This window comes from Daucus carota, chromosome 4, assembly GCF_001625215.2.
Source record: "Daucus carota subsp. sativus chromosome 4, DH1 v3.0, whole genome shotgun sequence".
Lineage (NCBI taxonomy): Eukaryota > Viridiplantae > Streptophyta > Magnoliopsida > Apiales > Apiaceae > Daucus > Daucus carota.
The window spans coordinates 51026607-51054599 of NC_030384.2; the positions used below are offsets into that span (position 1 = coordinate 51026607).

At 32.1% G+C, this 27993-nt stretch overlaps 1 protein-coding gene across 1 annotated transcript; it reads left to right on the top strand.

The window, feature by feature from the left end:
- On the top strand, window positions 1-27993 carry LOC108218930 (myosin-2). Its single transcript, XM_017392106.2, has 25 exons — window positions 1-738; window positions 1041-1142; window positions 1230-1373; window positions 1455-1605; window positions 1701-1728; window positions 1887-2055; window positions 2144-2207; window positions 2346-2359; window positions 2460-2544; window positions 2872-2975; window positions 3106-3241; window positions 6081-6199; window positions 6335-6487; window positions 6561-6650; window positions 7646-7723; window positions 15455-15613; window positions 16665-16862; window positions 17244-17449; window positions 17546-17681; window positions 21691-21820; window positions 22527-22637; window positions 22724-22836; window positions 23954-24169; window positions 25238-25794; window positions 25917-27993. The coding sequence occupies exons 1-24, from the start codon at window positions 247-249 to the stop codon at window positions 25718-25720; spliced, it is 3681 nt and encodes a 1226-aa protein (XP_017247595.1). The 5' UTR covers window positions 1-246; the 3' UTR covers window positions 25721-25794; window positions 25917-27993.

A 27993-nucleotide genomic window follows, 5' to 3' on the forward strand; every position in this document is an offset into this window, starting at 1 on the left:
TTTCCAAGCCATTTTGGCTAGTGTACATGTATACCCGTACATATAGACGCTGAAATGATTAGGGCAGAAGGGTCTGTTTGTTGCTAAAGTAAAGGGACATTGGGTACGTTATATTTGATCAAAATTTGTATTGGTGGGTGCATTCGTGATGAGAAATTAGGGTTGAGTTTGGGGACAATTGGATCAAAATCTTGTCCTAAATCTCATGGCATAAAAAATTGGATAATAATATTAATAATAATAATAATGTCGTCGTCGTGGTCGGGTGGTAATCATAGTCATAATCAAGATGATCAACGTAGTAGGCTGGAGGAAATGCTCGAGTCCCTCCAGCAAAGGGAGGAGAGTGAGAAGGCCAAGGACTTGCCACCAGCACTGCCGTCCCGCCCAACATCTAGGGCTCGCCGCCCATCTTCTAAACACCCCCCTCCCCGTACTAAATTTGATATATCAGACTCTACAATTTTTACTACCACTCCTCCTAGTCGTAGTGTTAAAAAAAAGGTAGAGGTTAAAAGAAGACCAAGAGATGGTAGTTTTGGTGGCAAAAAACCCAAGGAAGCCGGTCCTGACGAATCTCCTTATGTTTCTTTGTCTTTGGAAAATATTGATTTTCAGCAGTCTGTCATAGACAAGGATAATAACAACCCCCACCCCCCCACGGCTTCACACTCCTCTTCTTTGCCTAGGTTCAGAGAGTCTGAGTTAAATGACAATCTCGGTTATTTCATTAAAAAGGTACATTCACTCTGCATTTCTATCTATTAAATAATATATTCGTTTCCATTCTTCGTTGATATTTAGCTTGAGAACTGTCATACGGTCATAACTGCATCTTCTTCTAATTGTAGTCAATTTTGTTGAAGTTTTACAAACTAAATATTTTCTTGACCCGAAGAATCCCAATTTAACGTGCCTTATGTTTAATTATTATCTCATGTTGCTTTTGCTTAGAGGTTCAAGGCACCGGATATTCTATCCATACTTTGTCTTGCAACGAATTAATTTGTGCACTTAATACTGAAGTTACCATGTTTTAGAAACTGCGAGTTTGGTGTCAACTGCAAAATGGACAATGGGAATCAGGGCAGATACAATCAACTTCTGCAGAAACAGCGTCTGTGCTGCTTGGGAACGGAAGTGTGAGTTCATGCATGCCGTCTTTATAGCTTGTTACACACACGAAGCTATTAAGTTAATGTGTTCTCCCTTACTTGGTATCTCTGTAGGTGGTGACAGTGGGTACAAGAGAACTGTTACCTGCAAATCCTGACATCCTTGAGGGTGTAGATGATCTAATACAACTCAGCTATTTGAATGAGCCGTCAGTTCTTCATAACCTTCAATGCAGATATGCACATGATACGATTTATGTACGCGCCAGTAAGGATGTTCTTCTGACAGATAATCTGATTCTAGTTCTGTGATCTAATGCTTCCGTATTCTTCTTATAGAGTAAGGCTGGACCTGTTCTAATTGCAATTAATCCCTTTAAGAAGGTCAAACTGTACGGTCATGATTATGTCGTAGCTTACAGGCAGAAGCTTCTGGAGAACCCTCATGTTTATGCCATAGCTGATACTGCCTATAGTGAGATGATGCGAGGTCAGTCAAAGCAAGTCGCAATGACTTTCGGAATTGGTTCATTGCTTTTTATCTTTACTCTTACTTTTTTTTTTTGGTTGTGGTGCCACTCACAGATGAAATTAATCAATCTTTAATAATAAGGTAGGTGGTCCATGACTGGAAGCTTCCTCTTGTCACTCCATTAGTGTTGCTCTTGAATTTTTATTTTTAATATATGTTCACTTCTATATCTGAACTTGTAGTGATTCTTGCTATCGTGTCAATGATAAATAAACATATGTTATCTATTTGTCCTATAGCGGTGAAAGTGGAGCTGGGAAAACAGAAACAGCAAAAGTTGCTATGCAATACCTGGGTGCTCTTGGTGGTGGTAGTGGTGGTATAGAGCGTGAAATCCTTCAAACAAGCAACATATTAGAAGCATTTGGTAATGCAAAAACTTCTAGAAATGACAACTCCAGTCGATTTGTGAGTTCACTTCGACCATTTCTCTTTCTTATGCCCCCCGAATCTGTGATCTTGTATGTACATCTTAATTTACTCTGACTCAACGCAGGGGAAACTAATTGAGATTTATTTTGGTGCTGCGGGGAAGATATGCGGTGCTAAAATTCAGACCTGTAAGTTTTACTCTCAGAATTGCCATCATTAGGTTCAAAATCTTCTTATGTTACTCTTTGCTACAAATATATGACTTAAGTAATTTTTATAATGTTCACATGTGCACTCAAATATCAATACCTATGCTAACGGGATAGTTCTTCTTGAAAAGGCAAGTCATTTCAGTGAATTAGATTAATATATTACTTCCCACTATTCATCTCAAATAACTCCATAAGTGATAATATGTATTTAGAGCATCTTTTCTGCAGTCGAGAGTAGTTCAGCTGGCACATGGGGAGAGGTCTTATCATATCTTCTATGAGCTTTGTGCGGGGGCATCATCTGTTCTCAGAGGTGGTTTTATATTTTCATTATTTCAAAGATAAAATATTAGCTAGGTGCATGTGGGCAATGAAGGAGAAGCCTAGCACCTGGATAGTACTTGTGATGTCTTTTCTATATATATCGAGTGTACAAGTGATAACCTGTTTGTAACATTCCAAATTTGAAATACATAGTTACCAGCAAGTTCATTCTAAGCTCTAAATTATCAGCAGATCTATTTTTTCATTGATACTTAGCAGTGTAATAATTAGTATGAAAATTAAAAACAATAAACAAACTATAATGATTAAAAATTAGCATTGTAACCATTGACATGATTTTAGTATTTTTTAACAGAGAAGCTAAACCTGAAAGCTGCAAGTCAGTACAAATATCTTAATCAGAGCAGTTGCTTGGCAATTCACAATATCGATGATGCTCAGAAATTTGCACAACTTATGGTAATTACATTATAATTGCCAGACTTGTCATTTCTGGATATTACTTGCTTCTTCATCTTACACTTGGTACACAGAATTGGTGAATCATATATCACAGATTCTGTTATTTTATTGCTCAAAATATCACCAGGAAGCCTTAAATACAATTCATATGTCTGAAGAAGATCAAGGGCATGCCTTCGAAATGCTTGCTGCAGTATTATGGATGGGAAACATATCATTTCAAGTTGACAGTGAGAATTATGTGGAGGTTTTGGATGATGAAGGTAATTTCTCTATTCTTGGTTATGTCATGGTACCAGCACAATGATGTGTTTCTGTGACAAGTTTTTGCAGTCTATGCAGTGTTAGTCTTTCTTCTTTATTTTCCTTTTCTCCTCTCACCTAACATTAATGTAAATTATTCTTTAAATAAAATGCACTGATAATTATATTATTTGTATTATTATTATTATTATTATTATTATTATTATTATTATTATTATTATTATTATTATTATTATTATTATTATTATTATTATTATTATTATTATTATTATCATTATTGTTATTGTTATTATTATTATTATTATTATTATTATTATTATTATTATTATTATTATCATTATTATTACTCATTATTTATTAGGGTAAAGTTCTATGGAGACCACTTTATTTGGAGACCGTGGAGACCACTTATATTCTGCAAGTAAAATATATCATAAAAACAGTACAAAACTCATAATTTTGCAAATCAAAATATTGCAGAATACATTATTTTGTGAAGAAATATCACCAATTCATTAAAATTATTGATGAACATCTATGTTTAATAAGTAGAATGTGTATGTTCTGCAAATTGAACAAATGTTCTGCAAACTAAACATATTCCGCAGGATAAAATATTATATAATATTCTACATGCAAAACATACATGATATTCAAGATTTTAAATGATATAATGATTTTTGTACAACATGATTTGCAAAATTATAAGTTTTTCAATATTTTTATGCATATTTTACTTGCAGAACATAAACGGTCTCCACGGTCTCCAAAAAAAGTGGTCTCCATAGAACTTTACTCATTATTTATTATTATTATTATTATTATTATTATTATTATTATTATTATTATTATTATTATTATTACTACTACTACTACTATTATTATTATGATGATGATGATGATGATTATGATTATTATATTTTCTAATTATTTGATAAAAAATTATGTGTATTCTCCGCAGTGGCGGATGCAGAGAGTAATGTACAAGGGGGCACAAACTTTTTTTACCAACTTCTTAACATCAGGAGACGTAGTATATCTATTACAAAAACTTCGCGACATTGAGTAATAAAAAACGTTTTCTCCTTGATCATAAACCTGCGCGGTTTTTAAACCAAGAAATTCTAAACTTTTGAATTTTTACTTTGGTAAACAATAAAATTAACTTGTATACATGTAGCAAATATGCTCATCGTTCTTCTTTCCCTTGTTTATCCAATGTCAAGCGAAATGTGATTTAAAGAAACTACTTGTTCCTTCTTCAATCATCCTCATCTATCATCTATGATCTTTTAGAGGGAGAAATCAGCATATGTAATAATATAATACACACCATTTTTTTAATTGTGGGGGCACGGGACCCCAGGGGTCCCTTAGTGTATCCGCCACTGATCCTCCGTATCTGTCTCCAAAATTTGTTAAGTGTCCTCGTGTTCCAAATCTTTGAGAAGTACCGAGTCAGATACTTAGATACGTGTTGTGGCTGATGCTTTGTACTCGAGTCAATATAACATCAGTCACGACAGGTTGGATCTACTTAAAGTACGAATTTTAAGAAAATTATAGGAATTTTAGATGACTTGGCACTACTGTATTATTGAATTTTTAACACCCCTCAAGTTTTATAATTAAAAGTAGTTACTTTCGCAAATAACATGTAATAAATATGCACACACATACATATAGTTTGCGACAGATCAAGGCCAAATTTTATGCTGATAAAATGCATCCATAAGCTAGTATTCAGATGTCGAGAAATCTGGTAAAATGGTACTTGACAAAAAGCAAAAGTATAACCTATAACATCAACCTTCCTGCTAAGCGGTTTCCAATTATGACGCTCCTATACTGATAGTTGGATGCTCAGTGTTTTAAAATAGTTTCAGAATTCCATAAACTAAGGGTCCAGAATGTTCTAGTCCTAGACTCATGTTCAATTTATGAAACAAAGAGCCTCCAAAATTATCTATGTATCTAATTTATTATGAATTCTAGGAAGAGTCAAGATATATTTGTCTATATATATAAAGGCTGGAGTCTGGACTACCAGCATATATCAGAAAAGAGAATAAATCAAATCTTATCTAAAAATTTTCCTTTGCCTAAATTGTTTGAGTTCTGTAACCAACACATAGGAGTAATCAATTTTTTTCTTTTGAATATCTCAAGGATGTAAAATTGCCATCAGACCCGCTGCCCATTTTTTAAAAGTCCCTTTGTGTTGGATACAAATCTTCAAAGTTCAAAAGCTACAATTTTTTTTTATGAAAAAGTAATCAAGAAAAATATTCTTCAGTTTTGTTCCCATCAATAGTCCTACAATTCACCTCGAAGTCACTCCCTTAATAAATAAAATAAGTTTTGTAAACAAGATGTATTATTTCTTAAGTCACTTATTAATCTCCTAACTAAATAATGGAATTATGTTTGATGCACGAAAATTGTAACTTAAAGTATGCTTACAAGAATTTAAAGTTAAAAAAATAAAGCCCAAAGAAATCTCATTAAGTTCGGCCCCAGGGACTTAATTTCAGCTCTCAGGGCCCTTGGGCCTAAACTCATGTACTTCAATTTTCACTACTTGCACTCTTTCATCAAAATTCCTTATCCAATTCTTCTTTCCTCGCTACGTATTTACCAACTCAATATGTACCATCCTTCCAAGTCAAACAATTGTTAATAAAACCAATAAAGGGGTAATCTATCACAGAACAAGGAAAACTGAGTCAGATAGAATAAAAAAGCATGTATAATTTTAACTTGTATCCTAATTGATGTTTATCTTTTGCAAGTGCTTCGATTTTGTCATTGATTTAACATATTGCCCTTGTATTGCAGCATGCGAGAGGGCTTCTAGCTTGCTAGGGTGCGATTCGCAGGACCTCATGTCAGCTTTATCAACCCGTAAAATCCAAGCTGGGAAGGATACTGTTGCTAAAAAATTGACACTGCAGCAGGTACATTAAGTTCTTTAAGGGATATTGTCTCCTTTAACTTGTAAGTGCATTTCCGACACCTGCAATTACACGCTATTAAAGGCATTTGTTAACCAAATCATATAAGACATAATAAACTTCTCATGTATCCTGTAGGCAATTGATACAAGAGATGCGTTGGCAAAATTTGTATATGCAAGTTTGTTTGATTGGCTTGTAGAGGAAATCAACAAGTCACTTGGAAAGGGTAAACAACAAACTGGGAGATCCATAAGTATCTTAGATATTTATGGATTTGAGTCATTCAAGGTAGATCATTCATCTGCTTGTTGATCGTTTATAGCATTCCACTCCTATGTGATGGTATAATTTTTCATTTCAGAAAAACAGCTTTGAACAATTTTGTATAAACTACGCAAATGAGAGATTGCAGCAGCACTTTAATCGCCATCTATTTAAGCTTCAGCAAGAGGTGAGGGCAATCTTATATTCAGTTCTAAAATTAGCTGGCAATGGGTATTGCTCATGTCTACATAGAAGTAAAGAATAAATATCATTGCTGGAAAATTCAACCCATTTAAATATCTAATGAGTTTGTTATGCAGACCAAAACATGATTAAATTAGTATGTTATTATTTCATATTATTATCTATAAAAGTTTATATATAATTTAGGACTGAGATATTTTGTAATATACATGCGTTAATATTCTTGAGATCAGTTTTCCCTTGCCTAAATAGTTTAGGGTCAACATTGTCTATCTTAACAGCGCAGTTATAATTTAATGAACAAATGTGTATTATTACTTTCTAAGAGCAAGTCCAATGCATAACTTTAATCGGTTGTATACCTATAATCTAGATATAAGTTTGCAAAATCACCACTCCAATGCATAACTATACTTGGTCTTATAAATGCATAAATGGATAGTTGGTCTTATATTTAGGACTAAAGATAGCTATAGTCATCCTTTCTACATCATCCAACCAACTAAACCTCATGGAGTTTAATGAAAAGTTAATAAAATTTGAATGTAGTTGGTCCTGTTTGAGAACTATGCATTGGAGCACTAGTTGTATTTTAAGACCAAACTACTTTTTAGCCTCAAATTATAGCAATGCCTATAGTCGTTTTTAACTTTAGCATTGGACTTGCTCTAAGAAGAGGCACCAGAAACCTTTCAACTAAAGCATTAATGTTACTTTTAGTATCAAGAGTCAAGATTGTTTGGGGCATTCCATGCCGAAAGTCCATATACGGTACTTGCTATCAAGTTAAAATCATGTTTTAATACATCTCATGACTGTTCATTTAGCTTTATTTCAGTTTTAATAGCGATTCTCCTTGTTTTTTTGCATCGCTGCATTGGTATCAGAATAATTTATAAGTAGATATCCAAGTGTTAAAAGTCTAAGTGATTCTAATGTTTGTACTGTATTATGCTAACTTCGTAGTCCTGCTTTCAGGAGTATGAGTTGGACGGAATTGATTGGACAAAAGTAGAATTTGTAGACAACCAAGAGTGCTTGGATCTATTTGAGAAGGTACTTTAAGCTTTGGGTATTATGTTCTTCACAGACTATCAATTCTTTTACCAAATAATATCAAATAATGGGAAACACCTAAGAATCCGAATCTATTGATCAATCACAATTATACTTATTATCAATTATGGAGACAAGCATACACTATGAAACTTATTATCTATAATGTATCAAACTTCATGGAGAAAGCATAGGCTATGAAACATAAGTTTTGTAAAGATACATTTCAAAATCAATGTGTCAACTAATATTTGTCAAAATTAAACACCAAGACAAATAACGAGAATCAACTCATGCAGAGAAACAAATATCAAAAGTAATTAATTAACTTCATCTTCGTCCTAGGCTAATAGATTTAGCTAGACATCTGTACTATACTATTACGAGTGAAATGGGGATAACTTGTTGGTTACTACAATGTCAATTTGAATAAAACTCTATTTAAAATTAATTAATTAGTTGTATTGTCCTTGAATTCTACCAACACTCACTCCAATTCATGCTACAACTTTAAAACGATTTCCCACACCAACCAACCATCCTAAACTATTATAACCAAAACAGGGTATAATTGGCTAGTGAGATTAGTAGATACAATATCTATAACGAATAAAGCTCCCTTTTAAAAAGATATCTTATACCATCTAATTTTAAACATACAAGTATTTGTTTAAAATGAAACATAATTTAAAATACAAGTATTTCTTTTAATAAAATATTTCTTGCATATTAAATAACTAGATGACTTATACTTCAAAAAAAATTGAAATATAAGTTCAATAAATTAATACAAGAAAAATATTTATTAAATTATATTCGTATAATAATAATTTTTTGTAAATTTTAAATAAAAATTCAAAATCTATCTAATATTTAGTTACGAATGACCGTAAATCTCTTGAAGGAAATTAAAATTGATATACAAATATAATATATTTAGTAATAAAATATATTTCTAACTTTATTGAATTTAAGTAACATCTTAGGAGATTAATATCTAAACTTTCAACTCTCTTCATGAGAAATAATATAACTCTTGTAATGCATGACAATCTAAATAACTTTTTAAAAAATTTTATACAATTCATCATCTTTTCAAATCTTAGTTACTTTATAACTGAGATATTGATAATTAATTATAAAAAACATTTCAATTCTTGAAGATATAATACTTCAAAAGAATTTAAACTGGAAATTAGTCTATAAAATTAACTTTTCTTATTATAATTATTTTGCATTACAAATAATCAAAACTGTTTAGAAGAAAATTATATTCAAAATAAAAAGAGAATATATTTAGTATTAAAATTACTAATATATTTAATTCAGAAATTAAAAAATATAATTTTTTCTTACTAAAATATGGAAGAATATATAACTCAAAGAATTCATAATCACCAATTTTTTCTAGCAAAGTCATGCAAATATTTATTACAATTTTTTCGAAGTTTTAACACGTTTGAACAAATTATATATTATAAATAATATATTTTACATTGTGACTAAATTGATAAATATAATTTCGATCATAATATATTAAACTAAATCAAATCAAAATTTGAGCACGATTGGATAGCCCAAGTGGTGGGTTTATCCTCTGTTGTCCCGGGAGACCCGGGTTCGACTCTGGCTCATCCGAAAAGTATTAGAACAGATACTAATTTGTAAGGCATATAAGCCTGCATTGTCAAAAAAAAATCAAATCAAAATTTTATCATATGTAAAATAAATTAACATCAATTTATATGTTAGTCCGTCGTTCGTGTAACGAAGAGTGTCCTTGTGTAAAGAAGAGCACATTATCAAACACGAACACCGTTTCATTATATACATATAATTTGAGATACAATGGATATAAGTTTCCTAATACGAGAACGACCTAAAATGGAATAACACAAATTGAAGCAAGTTAAGTGAAAGTACATGAGGGTTTGAGTAACAATGATTAAGAACGGGAAACAAAATTAAAGGGTTAGAAATTTGAGGGAGAGAATGATCAATCAACCATAGTGCTATGTAATTAGGATTCCTAAAAACAGACTCAAAATTTACATTTTTTAAACATCAACAACCACATTCGACAAAATGTGAGTTATTTTAATTACTTCAGTTTCTTGATAATTTTGAAATTATTGTTAGAAATTTGAACTGATTTTATAAATTTGTAAAATTTCAGTAAAATCTGACATATTTTTACATAGATTTTAATTTATATGTTAGCTCATGCTTTGCACAAGTTAAAAGCTAGTAATTATAATAAACAAGACACAAAAATAACAGAGAAGATATTAACTTGTAGAGAAGCTACTTGAATCAAATTCATTAATAAATATATACAGTAAATCACTAACATGCATGCACTAAGGTTTGTAAAAAAGAAGTTATGGAATAAATTAATTTCATGGACATTAACATCTAGTAGTGACTTCTAGTCGTAACTTGATTGGTGGCAAGGAAGAGTTGCACTGCCGGAATTAAAAAAAATAAAATTGCTGAATATAAAAGTGTTTAAATAAAATTGTTGAACGACAGATTTAACAGACTCCTACTTATAAAATAACAGGGTGTCAAATGCAAGAGAGGTGGCCTCTATTTATAAGGGAAAAATTAAGAGGTTTGGGCTGTTTGATTACAAGATGGATTCTAAAATTTTCCTTCCATTCTTTTTTGCTTCTATGACAAGTATTCAATTTTTCCTCTTTCTTTACCTCCAAGGTTTCCGCACCTCCTTCCTTGTCTTTTCCTTTTGCTGCTCTTATTCTTGTTTTATTTAATTTTCTACAAAACAATTAAGTGATAGAGTTACAAAAACAAACAAATAATAGTTATTTTATAATATATAATTACATGCTTATCAATAAAAACTGAATAATATTAATATTATAAAGATATACTATAATATATATACTATAAGGGTAAATTTGTTAATAGACGTTGTGAATAAATCAGCAAGATTTGCGGCGGATCTTTTTTCAACATTTTCCCGAAAATCTAATTCACACATAATTTCATCTATTTTGAAATTCCATGACAACATCAAGAATCTATGCTTGATATCAGCGATCTCCAAAATCAGATGCAAGGAATGTAGAACTTTCAAAATTGAGTTGCAGGACTTTCACAATTCAGTCGTAGAACTTTCCAAGTTCACATGCAAAACTTCAAAGAGAATTACCATGTGATTAATATAATAGGAATAACTACATTTTGCATGTACTTATGTATTTTGCGCTACATGTTCCTGCTCATGAACTTTCAATTTGAGTTGCAGAACTCCAATGAACTTTAATATAATAGAATAAATATTTTCAATGTAAACTGACAAAATTGAAAAAGAGCAAAAAACAACTATATAATTAGAAAAATATGATATTTGAGAGATTTACATGGTAAAAGAGTGTGAAGGACAACTGACTACTGAACCATGATCCAGAATGAAGATCTCTTTTGTTACGAGGAGTCGGTACATAGTTATATACAAATACAAATTAGTATATAATGTAATAGACTTTGTTATGTGATGGATTGATATGGATCTAATTTAAATATTTTTATAATTCCATTATTTTCCTTGTGATTGATGTGTATATATATTGTGTTGAAAGTCATTGATTAGATTTGATTGCTCAGTTTTATCTTTCATTGTATTTTCTACTTGAAACTGTATTTTGTGCTCTTTGATGTGGAGAAAGGATCGAAGTAATAATCTGAGTGGTAAGATTCATTATAATTTATTTTGTGTTTAGCTATCAGTATTACAATCTATGGTAGTACTTTCATAAAAAAGATTGTAACCTTTTTTCAGTTATTAAAGTTTGGTACAAGATTAGTATTAGGAAGTAGGTATCAATTAAAAATTATTACCTATTTTTAGGATCTCACTCATTTCCAGAAACCCTCAAATCATCATTATAATTCTAATTTAAGTTAGTATGAGTTTATATAAAAATTTTGTTTTTGTAGTGATTCCATGTGTAGATAGGTATTTATATCCTATATTCATATTTTAGACATCATTCTTTAGTTGTTTTAAGGCTGGGTGATGGCATTTATGTGTGGCACTACCTTTCTTATGCATGATTTAATATGAGAATCATGGTAACCTCGTGAGAACCACTTATATATGTGTTTCTTATGCATTATTTATATGTTGTGTTTTGAAAATCTCTTATTAAAGTTTTTGTGGAACTGAAATATTTTTAAATCAAAGAGAATTACAACAATAATAACAAATTTGCAGAACAAGACATAAAAAATACAAAAGTCTACAGGTTTCCTATGCTACAGCAGTTTCTAGTGTAATATAATAATTTATAAACTGTGTGATAAATGGATTATCTGTATTAATACTTATTTAGATCTATATGTGTTATTTACTTTTTGCACGTCGTCTGCCTACCTTTTTGTTGGGTTCCGAGGCATAAAACGCAGCGGATATACGTAAATAGAACGAAAATTTCGAAACCCAAGAACAGGATCCATGTATAATTATGGGCAGATTATGGAGATAACGAATCATACCTTTCAAAAACTAAACTTTCACGAACTCAACGGACAACGGAGATCCTAGCTATCACGCTTTGTGTCTACCTCTCGGAAAACACCTCTATGGTATCCACACGAGCACCGATGGATTGGACGTACCAGCCTCCTTCTCGACGATTGGAGCTGCCTTGCCTCTCTTTGCTGCTAGGGTTTTTCTCACAAAAACGTTATGACCTCCTTCACCATCATTATGTATTTATAATGACTGATGAGAAGGCCCGTAACAGCAAAGCCCAACCCTAGTAGGTATAGGATTAAATAATAAAACGAATTTCTATTATTTAATTAATAAATAAGTCATACTTAATTATTATGGGCAAAAGCATTCCCTTTAATTCGAATTTATATTAAATTAACTTATTCCATTATGTGCTCTATTTGTGTGACCCTATAGGCTATCATTTAATTGGCAATAATTTTATTCTCTAATAAAATTATAAACAATGAGCGGTATCTACTATCTAGTAATACATCATTGTTACCCAATTAAACAATAATTAAATCGCGATTAGATAAAACCTTTCGTGAATACTCCCTCCATCCCATTTTAAGTGTCCACTTTGCAAATTTCACACCTATTAAGAAACAATTAATGTAATGTTTAGATCATTATCTTCCACAACTAATCACCTTAGTTTTCATACATTTTAATTATGCACCTCATTTATTACTCTCTATTGGACCTTTCTTCACTTCAAATTACACTATACATTCATACTCCCTCCAAATACATTTATGATGGGCTTGTTGGTTGTATTTAATTCTATATTGGAAATTGTATAAAATTTACATGGATTAAAGAGTATGACACATATTTTGGGATATTTTTTTTTGGCAAAGTGGACACTTAAAATGGGATGGAGGGAGTAGTGTTTTTCGTGTAATATGATCCTTTTAACCATACATATTATAGATTAAACTAGAGGCATGTATTTAGTCATCCTCTTCAATATTTAATCCGGGTTTACTTGATCCATGAGTAGACTATCAAGACAAATCATTATTTGAGCATGGCCATGCATTTATAGTCTCACTCAATCAAGAGGCCAATAATATCTCTCCTATTTATAGGAGGGTTAAATCCTTTATCTATCATTCATATTTCTCATACAAATCATGATATAACCGATGTCCACTTTTATCATCACTCGGTCAAAGGTGACTTTTAATGTAGTCAAAGTATATTAATCCTCGTATAGAAATATAATGATTTCAAGTCAAAGGATCATTACACCATTATCACTGTGAGTCTTTCTTATGACTTTATTAAACATGAAGAATCTCACTGTGGGTCTGTCCAGTACCATGTACTCTCACATGTACCTATGTATTGACTTTAGTATCCCCATACTTATAACCAATGAAATGTGGTTATCTTGTCAAACAACATACTAGTCTATCTATGTATTATTATTGTCCTATATAATAATACTCGACTAGGGACCTTTAAGAATATGATATATTATATAATCTCATGTTCAAGTCATGTACTTAAACTATATAATGTGTATCATGATTCTAAGGACATTTATTATGCTAACAAAATATCGCAGTAATTTAGATCAGAATAAATACATTTATTGAATGAACAACTGACATAAAAGTTTAAAAGAACAATGTATTGCCTCTAGGGCACCTACACTAACACTTTTAGCTCAATAAACTGCTTGCTCGCGGAGAGATATATTTCTTTTTTTTTCCTTATTTGTTCAATCCAACTTTTACTCCTACTTTTCCTCTTTATAATTTATAAGACGCATTACTACCGACCTTTGCAATATTTTCGACATGGTAATTGTGTGTAATTATAAGTATTATGGTTAAAGTCCGAAATTTCTAATAAACTTTATGTTATAACTATTTTTGGAATCTTCACCTCTCTTTTATTGTAATAGAATATATTTTTGTATTTTCTTGTAAGTAATTATCTGAATCCTCAACCCTTTAATAAAAAAGAAACATGTTGGATTTTGTGGTTGCTAAGATTAGAACCCTAAACCTCTCGAGTTTATAAAATAAAGGTTTTTTTCCTTCTAATATGTCCCAATCTAAAAAGTGGTTTATAAATATATTCGATTTATAATTGTAATTATTAATATGTCCCAATTTCAGAACTTTACTGAACTTTAAAGTTAATCATGGTTAATTTTACAATTCTATGATTAAATGGCATATATAACCAGAGTAGGACATTATATCAATCCCATGAGCCCACGGAGTTCATATATTGGATAATTAGAGGTAATATATTTTAAATCTCCTTAAAACCAAATTGTACTGGAGTGTGAATTGCTAAATGATGTAATCTTTGTAGGACTTTTACTTGCATCATAGTTGGTATTCTTAGACAGTCAAACAAAACTCTCAACTGGCTAGCCTTAGATTGGCAGAGATGGAACAAGAAATTACTATTAAGATTAGTGTTGTAGACAGGAACTGTTTGAGTTTGAGGTTGCCAGGGTAAGATTGTGAAAGAAGAATTGACCACAGTACGCAAAGATTATTATTGAAGCAAAACCGGCAGTGATACACTGAGATTGAGCCTCATTATGTAGACAATAGACATTCCCCTTGGCTCTGCTGAAAATATTAATTCCTCTTCCTCCAACAGCAATATGTGGCTGTCCACTAGTCCATGTACAAATATTTTCTAAATTCTTGGATGTTGTGTGATCCCAGAGAATCCCATTTGAAGCGGATACTTTAATCATCAAGAAGCATAGTTTGTAATTTTAGATTAGAATCAGAAAATTGTAATACACAACATATGCATGGTTTATTTTCTTTTTCTCTGTGTTATATTTAAGGGGCATTTAGGTCATGATTAACATTTATATATCATAAATACAATTTAATCATATTTATTTAAGTTGCATGTTGGTTAACTTTTAACCACAGGACATATTAATATTTATTCAAATAGAAAAGGAATAGAAACATAAATGATATGTTAACTTGGGATATAACATACAATTCCCTAATATAAATGATAATTATTAATATTTTGTTAACGAGGTTCGTTCCCTAGATCTTTGGATACGATACTTCTATGCTCATTTATATACTGGATATAATTGTATATCAAATGTTTCATGGTGGATTGAATATTCTGCAACTGCCTCTTCTGAAACACATAGATATTCTGAACATGTACTTACAGTTTGCTTCAACTTCTTGCACTCGCAGAAGCCCATTGGATTAATTTCTCTGTTGGACGAGGAATCAAATTTCCCAAATGGTAGTGATCTGACATTTGCCAATAAGCTGAAGCAACATTTGAGTGATAATCCTTGCTTTAAAGAAGAAAGAGGTGGCGCTTTCAGTATTCGCCACTATGCTGGAGAGGTTAGTTGAAGTACTCTTACTTACAATTTCACTCTCAGGAATGCTTCAGTAAGGTTTCGTACAAAGCCAGAGAGTAATATATTTAATTTATCATTTGATATATCTTAAAATAAAATCTCCCTTAACATAAGGAAGAAGAGGAATTTAGTCTATGTATATAACATCCCACCTTATCTAATCGATGTGTGATGTTACAAACACCCCTCTGATAGGGTCGACGTCGACGTCCTCGTCGAGCCCACAATCAAACATACAGAACCCGGTCCAAAAGTGCTAGCAAATCGGTATACGTTAGTTGTTTGCTTGTGCTTATAAAGGCTACAAAAATTCTTTATCAAATCGATATGGGATGTTGCAGTGTACATATTCTTAATAGGAACAGAGTTTCTTAAAAAGTATTATGCCTTTGTTGCTGAAACACAGTTTTTATGTTTTCCAAAAAGCTTAATTAACAAAAAAGACTATATTTACTCTTGAATTGTAGTTGTAGAAACTACAGTGTCTATTTGTGTTGTTTTCTTCTTCTTTCCTTTTCAAAAAAGTGTTTTAATTTTTATAAGGTTTGCAATTTTTTTGCATGTTTATTTGTGGACACTATTAGGAGCAACTATGAAATACTTTCCCTTGCATAATTCTTACATGGTTTTGCAACTTTTTAGAAGTATATAATATGTGTTTGATATAAATTATTGTATACCAAATTATGCATCATGCACCTTCTCATTTAGGCCAAGACTGTTCATGCTGATCGTTTCTTCTAGCCAACTATCAGGTAGACACTTATCTTCCATCTCATTTCTGCACTTTTTTCTGACATAGCACATACATTTGAAACAAACCTAAGCATCGCCCATGGACTTTCTAACGTCCGTTTGATTATGATCAGACTCAATATATGACTTGACATACGATTCACACCGTGGAAAAAACTGTCAGAATAATATGACATTAAACCATTGTATTTAATATTCCTTGTCTACAAAAATCTCACAATATGATCTTTATAGGTGTATATTGATCTTGTCTTTGAGAAGCTATTGCGTTTTTGCAGGTTCTGTATAACACTACTGGTTTTTTGGAGAAGAACAGAGATCCATTGTACCCTGATACTATCCAGCTACTTTCATCATGCGGTAGCCAGCTTCCTCACTTGTTTGCCTCCAGCGTGCAGAACCAAGCTCGAAAACCATTAAGTCATGGCTTGGGTGCATCAGAGTTACATAAAAGAAGTGTTGGGACAAAGTTCAAAGTAAGAAGGTTTCATCGTTCTGTCACTATGAACTGATGCTAAATGTTTTTTAATGCATAGTTCTACCGAAATTTAGGTTCTTTAGTATTGTGTAAAGTAATCTATATATTACACGAAAATTTTTACCTGCACAGAAAGATTTCCATTAGATCTGTTTATCAGACCTTTTTGGTTTTCTTCTACATATTTAAGCCCTTTAATGTGAAATATACAAGACCATTAATTTCAAGGAACAGTAAATAAATTAGCAAGGAATGAAAGGAATATTGCATAGTGATGTAAAGATGATTAGACATTTTTAATATAGTAGTTCAATAGATTTGTTGAATTTCTGTTGCAAAAAGTGGAGTAAGATCTTCAATCAATTTTTCTTTCTTGTAGGGCCAATTGTTTAAATTGATGCAGCAGTTGGAGAATTCCACACCTCACTTTATCCGCTGTATTAAACCAAATTCTAAACAGCTTCCTGGCATATATGAAAAGCATCTTGTTTTAGAGCAACTTCGAAGCTGTGGAGTACTGGAGGTAGTCAGGATATCAAGATCTGGATATCCTACTCGAATAACACATCAAGAATTCGCTGAAAGGTGAAGTATAAATCCGCCGTGTTATATATTGTTTTCCTCTTTTTTTATAATTTTTCAACTTTTAATGAATGCTTATAATACTTGAACAACCTTAAGGTATGGCTTCCTTCTTTCCGAGTTTGGTGTCTCTCAGGATCCACTAAGTATATCAGCCTCCGTTCTACAGCAGTATGGTGTACAACCTGGAATGTATCAAGTTGGTTATACAAAGTTATATTTCCGAGTAGGACAGGTGAGTTTTATATGTATGCGAGATGCTTTAACTGTTTCTTATGTTCTGTGGCAAAATTGGTAGTCACGTGTGGCATCACCATTGGAAAAAGTCTTGCTAAAATCTGTTTCCTATATGATATTAAAAATCGAAATCTGATACAGTAGCCTCATTTCAAACACAAATCATCTGCTGTCTAGTATGACAAATGTAATATTGAAATAATCTCTACTCATTATTAATAAGCGAAGGCCCCTTTAAGTGGAACGTGCGCAGTTCTAAGTGGAAGTGCATATTTATATAACTACTGCTAGAATCTAGAATTTGGTGTATTAGATCTTATAGTATAATTACTTTAAGAACTCTTAGTCTCTTACAACTACTATTACTCCAAGAATTCTATATTATTAATTAATCATGCTAATTAGTACTAAAATTTGGTTATCAAATTTCGTTTGCTCGTATAAATTAATATATGTATAATATCAATACAAATATTACATTATCAACAATAGTCCTTTAAGAACTCATATTATTCCGATTTTTGTTTCTCATGCTATGCTCTAACTTGGTTATCCTTATTTGTTTGTAATTTTAATAAAGTTATTACATCTTCCAGAGCAAGTCCATTAAGAGCTACTACCTCTCCTTTTATAATTGTTTCAAAACACTCTGTTATTCATCAATAAATATTTAACAACAAAACAAATCACGACAAAAATGATGATGATGATGATGATGATGATGATAATGATAATATATTGATTAGTAATAACTGAAATTCTTATAGTGAACCACGTAATAGTACCAAATTTTGAATTTCACACACATACACATATGAATTTAATATTTTGAACTTTTTGATATTTAAAAATTATAATATTTAATATCAGTTCAAATTACTCTATTTGGAATTGTAGCACTTGCACTATAGAGATACAATAAAAGAAGTTACAACATTAAATAATATTTAAATATTTATATTGATACTTTAATTGTGCGAATAAACGAGTAACACGTGTGTTTTTGTATTTGATGTTCATATATAGTTCGAGTAATTTCTTAAACTCTAAATTAAATTTTTTTAATATAGATAAAAATATATTATTATATTTGATTTAATTTATGTATTGCCGACAACTATAAACTATTCATATTTGACTGTAATAACACTAGAAAAATAATTATTAATATTATGATAAGAACTTTAAATTGATTTAAATTATTTATTTATACTTTTTGGAATATACTGTTATTAGTATTTAATAAAATCTGTGAAAAAATTATTAAAATAAATAAGTTCAAAACTACGATCTTTTAATTTTTTTACAAAAATACAATTCTGGAGTCAACCACCAATGCAACCCAAAATAACCTCCAATAATTTCGCATTTTAAGGAATAAAGTTGCATTGGGCTGCAAAGCGTATAAAAAAAAGTTGGAACTAAATGATTTTAGTTGCATACTGTATTTTCGCAAATATATCTAAAAGATTGTAAAATCGCAAAAAAGCCCCGAAAAAAGAGACTTTAAGATAATTTTTCTAATTTATTTTCTTTCTAACAGTTAATAATATTACAAATATAATATAAGTGTTATACATGTATCCAAAATGCAACGAGATGGATGTTTGTTGTCCCCACCATTCTTGTTAATTCAATTACTAACAAAGTTTCAAGGAAGATTGACAGAACATGATTCGCTGTTAGTTTTCGTGTGTCACACCATTGGTGTATATGAAGCCTCAGACGTTAATTAGAAGTATTCCTACTTCCTGAGTTCCTGTCCATTATTTTCATATTGCATTTGCCACATTGGTCAGAAGTCAGAACCGTCTTAATATTATTATTTAATGCTGGCTTACAGGAAAAAGTACGGCTTAATTTAAAAGGTCTCTTTGATAGTATTTAATTTTTATATATTTATAATAATTTTTAAGAATTTTAAAATACAATATAATATAATTATCATGATTTTATATTTATTGATATATTTAAAATTAATATTTATATATTATTGAGGAATCGAACTTTAGATAGTTGTATTTTTTTTTTTTGGTATTATATCTAACAGTTCACAATTATTTCAGTTTAAAATTTTTAGAGAATATGATATGGAAAAAATAACCAAACCTTCCCAAAAAATGGATTGGTTTGGATTCGGAAGAGAGAGATTCTCTTAATTTCTTATTTCCTGTTAGAGAAATCTCGAGTGCCGGGTAAAAAGTATAAGAAACCAATTTTTGACTTTTTTACAGGACAAAATTTGATTTTTCCTATAGGATATACTCCCTCCGTCCCCCTCATTTGTTTACATTGGGGAACGGCGGTGCGGCACGCATTCTAATGCTCTCATAAAATGTAGTTTGATAAATTATTTTGAACTTTTTTTTCTTCCGAATAAAAATTTGATGTTTATATTTTTATACAAAAAAGAAAAAAATTAAAAATAAGTTATAAAACTATGTATAAAACTATGTTTTATATGCGCGTTAAAATGTGTGTCGAGCAGTGTAAAAAAACTGTAAAGAAATGTGACTCGAAAAAGTGTTTTTGGTATCTTATAGTTTATATGCAGAAATCTAGCAGTAGATGCGGAGATTCGACTAAAAAACAAAGTTATAATCAAGGATGTAGTGATAGAACAGAGAGTTGAGAGAGGGAACAGAATGAACTTGCGGAAGAAGATAGTGTAGAGAGAGAAAATCAGTTACAACTAGAGAGAGAAAGAGAATTGTTAGAAACTAGTTCCATTCTCTTAGGTTGTCAAGATCAGAGTATTACTACTATTAGTAGTAATAGCTATTAGTAATAGTCAGGGAAGTAGAGTCAGGGGTAATTGTGTAATTTTCTAGTCTGTTTTATCAGCTGTGCTAGTATGTGTCTATAAATAGACAATGTGTGCTGTAAATTGATGGTATGCATATTATGAAATACAACTTCCCCAAGTCTCTCTCTCTCTCTCTTCTCTAACTGCTTTTCCCTCTCTTTCTCTCTCTAAACTCTGCCTCTCTTTCCTGTTCTGATCTCTCTCCCTCTCAACTCTCTCTCAATTCACCTCTATCTAGCTATATTCTACTGTTTTGTTGCTTGATTTCCTGTCATTTCAGGTCATAAACTCAGAAAACACCAAAAATAGGCAAAAACAAGTTTGTAGGCATGACATAGGTTGTGTTCACTTGGATGGAATGGAATGGAGGGAGAATGAAATGAATTTGTACTCCAACATGGTGTTGATTAGAGAAAATGTTTATAATTTTCATTCCTCAAGTCATTCCATTGCTACTATTTTAACTAGAATTCTAAACCACATGTTTTGGAAGGAATGCTCATTCCATTTCTACATCATGTTTCCTTACAATCTTTATCACAAAAAATTTAAACTCATTCATATTTAGTCACTATTATCTCATACTTTCTTCTTTCTCCATAAAATTTCTATATTATTTTTCATTCCATTCTCCCTTCATTCCATTCCATCCAAGTAAACATAGCCTTATAGAATGTTCAACAACCTCTGAAACTACTACATGGCAGCTATCTATAGCCTTCCAAACTCTTATAAGCCAGATGAGCTCTAAGTACTCTTAATGACACTTCATACTACATCATACCACGAGCTACATAATTCTACTGTTATTAGTATGGCTGATACCTAACATGAAATTAGCACTCTTTGCCCGATGTTAATTTTGCATATAGTTATAGGCCATGCGAATTCCTAAATGATAAGATACTAATTAAGCTCAACTGGAACTAGCTCCATACACCAAGTAAATCTTAATAATGAGGTGGTACATAAAATCAGAAAAGAAAAGAGTTGGTCACTGGTAGTACTTAATTAACATCAAGCTATATACTAGCATCAACTATATAATGAAAATCTACATTAGTTTTGGTTTGCTCGATCTTATCATCAAAATAAATTCCTCAAAACTTACATGTCCAAAGTACATTACGTTCTGAGTGAGATTACGTACAGCAGTATCTTAAATTATTCCATACTGGTTATGTGCTATCTGGCCTGACAGATTGCTGCATTAGAGGAAACTAGGAAACAAGTTTTGCTAGGTACCCTTAAGGTGCAGAAATGCTTTCGTGGTCATCAGGCTCGTCGTTGCTTCATGGAACTGAAGAAAGGGGTGATAACATTGCAATCATGTAAGAAATGAATTTTCTCTTTGAATTGATATTGTTATATGTAGATTCCGTTACTTTTTTTTTTTACGGTTAAAATGCACAAAACAATAAATTATCAGCTATATATTTGTATATAGTTCATAGAAGTTGCTTCGCGTTGTTACTCACTAATTAACTTCTCATCTCTTATAATCAATGTTCCAAATAGCTAGTAAATTAGACGATCATATAGCTAGGGTACAAAGCTAGTACTATAATAATATTAATATGTTCATATATATATTTATGTATGTATGTATACGCTATTTACATTGTATGTATGTTCATAACATGCTGCTAATATATATAGCCCTATTTTTAAATAAAAATTTGAAATTGAACAATCCTACAAGGCACAATTCTTGGTGCAATTATTGTAGAGACCCGAGGTCTTTCGTAAATTCAGACGGATGACTAATATTGTGTAATTGTGGGACTATCAAATTTTAGATGTATAGCACTAGTTATCAAATTAAAAGTGAAAATAGAATATGTGTAGCATTGCCAATTAGGCTCAAGTGGGTTTAGGTAATGAATCAAAAATTTTGATTGTAAAATTGTTGAGGAGGTAATGAAATTTGTTTCTGGTGATATCTTCTATACAGTAACACCTGAACTCTTTCACCACTTCCCAATATATAGAACGAATAATGCACTCGAGAATTTATGAAAGCCAGATTTCCTGCAGTTGTCCGTGCTGAAATTGTAAGAAGGGAGTACAGTATTATGATAAATTTGAGGCAGCAGGTCGCAAAAAGACTTGATGATCAATCGATTGCTGCTCTTCGAGTGCAATCTGGTAATCTTTTATGTTACAATTTCTGTTGTCTTATCATGATATTGTACTTGTTATATATATAGTTAAAGTTATTGTTGATATTTCAGTAATACGTGGCTGGCTGGTCCGAAAGCATTTAAACCGTTTGCAGAATTTGAAAAAACTGGATTATGACAGTTTAAGTAAAGGCAAACAGGAGTCTAGGATTTCTAAAGTAAAGGTACATTCATTTGATACATGATTGAATAATTTTTCTGCATCTTTTGGGCTGTTATAGTAATTTGGTAGCATATATATTTTTCTTTGATGAAATTAACTTATTTCCATGCTTAACAAATTTTTGCACCATGACTTTGTAATTGAGAAATGTCTTTAATAGTTTGAATGCAGTTGGCAAAAAAAAAAAACTTTGTTTCGCCAATTTTTCAAATGCTACATTACAAAGTTCTTTTTTTGCTATTTTTTCAAATGCTACATACATGACACCGTTGGCAGAACAAGGATTTTGGTTTGGAGGCCAAAATCCAATTGCCAAGTAAAACAGTCAGTTTTGTTGTAATTACTTGTGATTTATTTATTTCAAAATGGAAGGGCCTTAACCTTGGTATGGAAGTTGTGCATGAATGTAATGGTCATAACTTCCCTAATCTAAAATTGTAAAATTGAGAATCAGGGAGTCATTAAATTTAAAAACCAAAAGATCAACAAAATTTAACTAAATATATAGTTTTTGATAAAAAGAACAAATAGTGCAATAAATTATCAAATTTAAAACTGGTTGGCAAGCAAAAAATATAAACAGTATAACCAAACATAGAAAGGACATATATATAGACAGTAACTGTAAATTTGGACTAATAAAATTATGTATAAAGAACACAAAAACCAAATAAAATAACAAAACTAAATGGATGGTAAAAAATAGTACAAATCTGTATGTTTGACCAAGGTTTGATGAAAAAGGAAAGAACTAAGTTATTAGCTTTAAAGATTGATACCATAAACACTGATACAAATAAATCTCTGACTGGTCAGGTCAGTAGTTTGCGCTTTCCTCTTTAAATAAAGAAAGATATTTCATAGTGCATAATCATGTACTGTATATGTATTGGAAATGTAGTACCAATGGACACTTTTGTTTTTGTTTTCTGTGCATCAATTTAATTATGAGATCAGGTAATAGTGTAGAATGAGTTTTCAACAAGATAAGCAATTAAATTCTGACATGATGAATTGTTTAAATATAGAAGGTATAAATCATATACAGTTTTCTTCTTCATAAAACATGTACATTACAGAGAATTTTAACGAATACTCTACTTCCCTTGCTGCTTTAGCAGGACATGCCACAACAGAGTAACCAAAATTTGCCTTGGGCTGTGGAAGTGCTTCAAAAGCGAGTTTTTAAGGCAGAAGCAGGCCTTCGGAAAAAGGAACAGGAAAACACAGCACTCATGGAAAAAGTGAAGAAGTACGAAGTGCAATGGGTGGAATATGAAGCTAAGATAAAATCAATGGAGGAAATGTGGCAGAAGCAGACAACATCTCTGCAAGTAAGTATGAATGCTCTACTATGCATAAGGTTTTGTGTATGTGCAAATGAATAAATGACGTGCCAAACATTCCAACGCGTTCATGCAAAATAAATTGTGAATGTGAAAGACTGACAGTCAATGGTTGATTCGGAATGATGTAACAGTCTGCAAATTGTTGTACCAGTAGTACAGTCACTAACACTAGATTTACATTGTAGATTTTGGCATCTAGGATTTAATTGATTAACTAATTAATTTACACTAGATTCCCCCAGTATTTGTCATCTATGTTACTCGGACTCGGGTACGGAGTGTCGGACACAACATATATCCGAGTGTTGGATTTGGGAACTTTGAAAATTGGGGACATGGGGACACTGCCCTATTTTTGGACATGGGTACGGGGACACATCGTAGTATACTAATAAACAAGTATGGAGAGTTAGATATCTTAACAAAAAGTAACAATATAACTCAAATTAGACATGACTTTGTAGGGGATTTTGCAAATTAAATGTCTTCTCTACTTTAATCTCATTCTTGTTTCTTTCTTTTTTATCACATATTTCTTTTAATTGCAAGTTTGACTCATATTTGATTTTCAAATTAGTGTCCCCATTTAAGTCAAAGGATCTGACACAAAATAAGTGTCGTGTCCAAGTGTCCGGCACGGGTATGACAACCTAAATAGAACAGTCTAAGTAACATAGTTTGTCATTTGTTAGAAGAAAACAGAAAACCCTGCTGGGTCCTACTCATGCCTTTTATATTGATTAGCATGACAACTTTTTGGCTTGATTTACAGAGAACCTTTGCTCCTGTATATAATTCTTAAGAAAGCCACAATGGCAATTGCACTTGATCCTCAAGCTGGTATATGGACCACATTGTTTCTGCCTGCATAATTATCTTGATCAGAGAAGTTAATCGACCTTTTTTTATGGGCTTAATGTTGCTTTGATTGCATAATTTGTCCTGCTATGTCAACCTAGTGTTAAAATTGAATTTCCTAGTAAATTACTGGAAGTGTTCCCTGTACACATAATTTACAGCATTCTCTTATGGAAATCTATATGACAAACACAGATGAGCCTTGATGCAGTAAAAAAGAGTCTTCTTTCTGACAATGCTTCTGATCAACCTGGAAGACGAGATGGTTCACCGTTACAACTTTGTTCCGATTCGGAAGATACATCATTGGAAACTCAGACTCCAAGTGGAAGCACTCCGACCAAATCCAGGAACCCTGTTTTGGGGACTGAACCAACACACCAGTACGTAAATGCAATTAGCAAACTGGTCAAAGAATTTGAGGAACGGTCAAAGAACTTTGATGATGAGGCCCAAGCTATTAATGAGGTCAATTCAAGGCAATCGACCTCAACAAATCCTGATGAAGAGCTCCGAGCCCTGAAACAGAAATTTGATACTTGGAAGAAAGAATACAATGCTCGGTTGCGGGAGACCAAGGGAAAGCTTCATAAGCATCCTGAAGTTGAAAGACACCACCACCACCACCACCACCACCACCACAAATGGTGGCTAGTGCGAAGTAAAAAGTTTAAATAGAAGGGGTACAACAGAAGCAGTTGCTGAGCTGCGTGTGGACAGAGCAGAGCTAAATCTGTGAAGGAGAACTACATGTGAGAATACTGAAGCTTTGGATCTTTGCATTCGAGCTACAGCATGTTTTTCTTTCAATTTGTATCAGCATGTTTTAGAAGCGCAACCTTAGTTGAATGACTGATCAAGTTTTTATGTACAGAAACTTCTGTTAACAGGCGGAAGGAAAAGTTCGATGGCCTATGATGGTGAAAAGGGAACAAAAGAGTGTATGCTTCTGCTTTCTTCTTTTGTGGAGTTGTTCTCCAGAGCTATGAAAATACTAAGGAAGCAGTTGCTCAGTAATTACTGTGGAAAGGTGGTAGAGAAATGTACATATCCCCTCTCCTTCTCTGTACTTGCGTCATATAATTGAAATATAGACTAAATTGCAAAGCGTGTACTTGTAGTATTGGCTTTGTGCAATTTGTATACCTAAACTAAGGTAAGTAAGTTAGAGAAATGTACATATCCCCTCTCCTTCTCTGTACTTGCGTCATATAATTGAAATAGGGTTATATATCAAACAGACTACCCATACCGTCAAAATATTTCACTTTAGCCATCCATCTCATCGGAGACCCGTTTAAGCCACTATAAATCAAATATATATTATTTTACCCACTTCACTATTCATACCTCTTTACTTAATCATTTATAAAAAATCAACCGTTTGTTTTTTTACTACAAAACCACTTCGAGTACCCTCGTAATTGTCTCTAGTATTTATCAAAAATAATTTGGGAATTAATAAAGCAAGATAGCTATGTATTTAAAAAAATATTTAGTTATAAATATATATTTATGTGATCACCCTAATTATGTTTCTTTAGAAAATTTTAAATTATTTTGATAAATACCAGAGACAATTACGGAGGTACTCGAAGTGGTTTTGTAGTAAAAAAACAAACGGTTGATTTTTGATAAATGATTAGGTAAAGAGCTATGAATAGTGATGCGGGTAAAATGATATATATTTGGTTTATAGTAGCTTAAACGAGTCTCCGATGAGATGGGTGGCTAAAGTGAGATATTTTGACGTTATGGGTGGTCAGTTTAATATAGACTAAATTGCAAAGCGTGTACTTGTAGTATTGGCTTTGTGCAATTTGTATACCTAAACTAAGGTAAGTAGCAGAAAGCATGTTGAACTAAGGGAAGCAGTGCAAGGTGTGTGCTGCCGATAGTTTTTGATTAATGTGTCAGTTTTTGTCCTCTGCACAGTACATAGAAACAGCAACTTTGCACCAATTTTGTCCCTCCATCTCTCTGCCATCACCAACTCCGTCTTCACTCCATCATCACCACCTCCGTCCTTTCTCTTTCCCTCCCCTGATCTTTTTTCGACGATCTCTCTCTCTCTCTTAATCTCGTGAACGATTAGACTCTGTCATGGATTATAATGTTGTTAAAGTTTTGATATACCCGTTGACATATTTATAAATATTGATGATTTCTGTTGTATAAATTAGTGATATGCGCTCCAGAAATTAGTGATATTCTCTTTAGAATTTAGTGATTTGTGTTGCGAAACTTGGTGAAAACTCCCAGCAACTGGGGAAAATCTGCAGATTTGTTCTTGTACATGATTCTGGTGGTGATGGAGGTGGTGGAGATGGTGGCGGTGGAGATGAATGTGGTGGACATGGAAGGAATTAATGGAGTAACAATTTCAGCAGATTCAATAGGGTGCTCCGTTTGGTAAATAGACAGAATTAAGTCTTTAAAATTGGTAGTAATGCGGGGAAGATGATGGAGGTGAGGACGATGGTGGTGGAGGTGACGCAGCTGGAGGTGGTGGAGGAGAAGGTGGAGGTGGGTTGGATTCATTGATTGTAGATACAGTAGAGGTGAACATGGAGGGGTGACGGACATGGAGGGGCGGCGGGCATAGAGAGGCGGCAGACATGAATGGGGCGGCGGCATAAAGTTGCTGGAAGTGAAGGTGGAGGCAGGCTGGGTTGGAGGAGAAGGTGGGGTTGTGGGAGAATTTAGTGATATTCTCTTTAGAATTTAGTGATATTTCAGGTGAGTTTTTAGTTTGTTGAATAAAGAGGTTCGTAGTGGGATAGTATTCTATATAAATTAAATAACTACTAACTTATTACATAAGTAAATAGCGACGGACCGAACAAACTTTTTTTATATTTTGATTTTAATAGTACTAACTTATATCTCGTGTAAAAGTGCAGAACGTGTAACTTTTAATATATTTATTTTCGATTCAATTTTATTTTTAT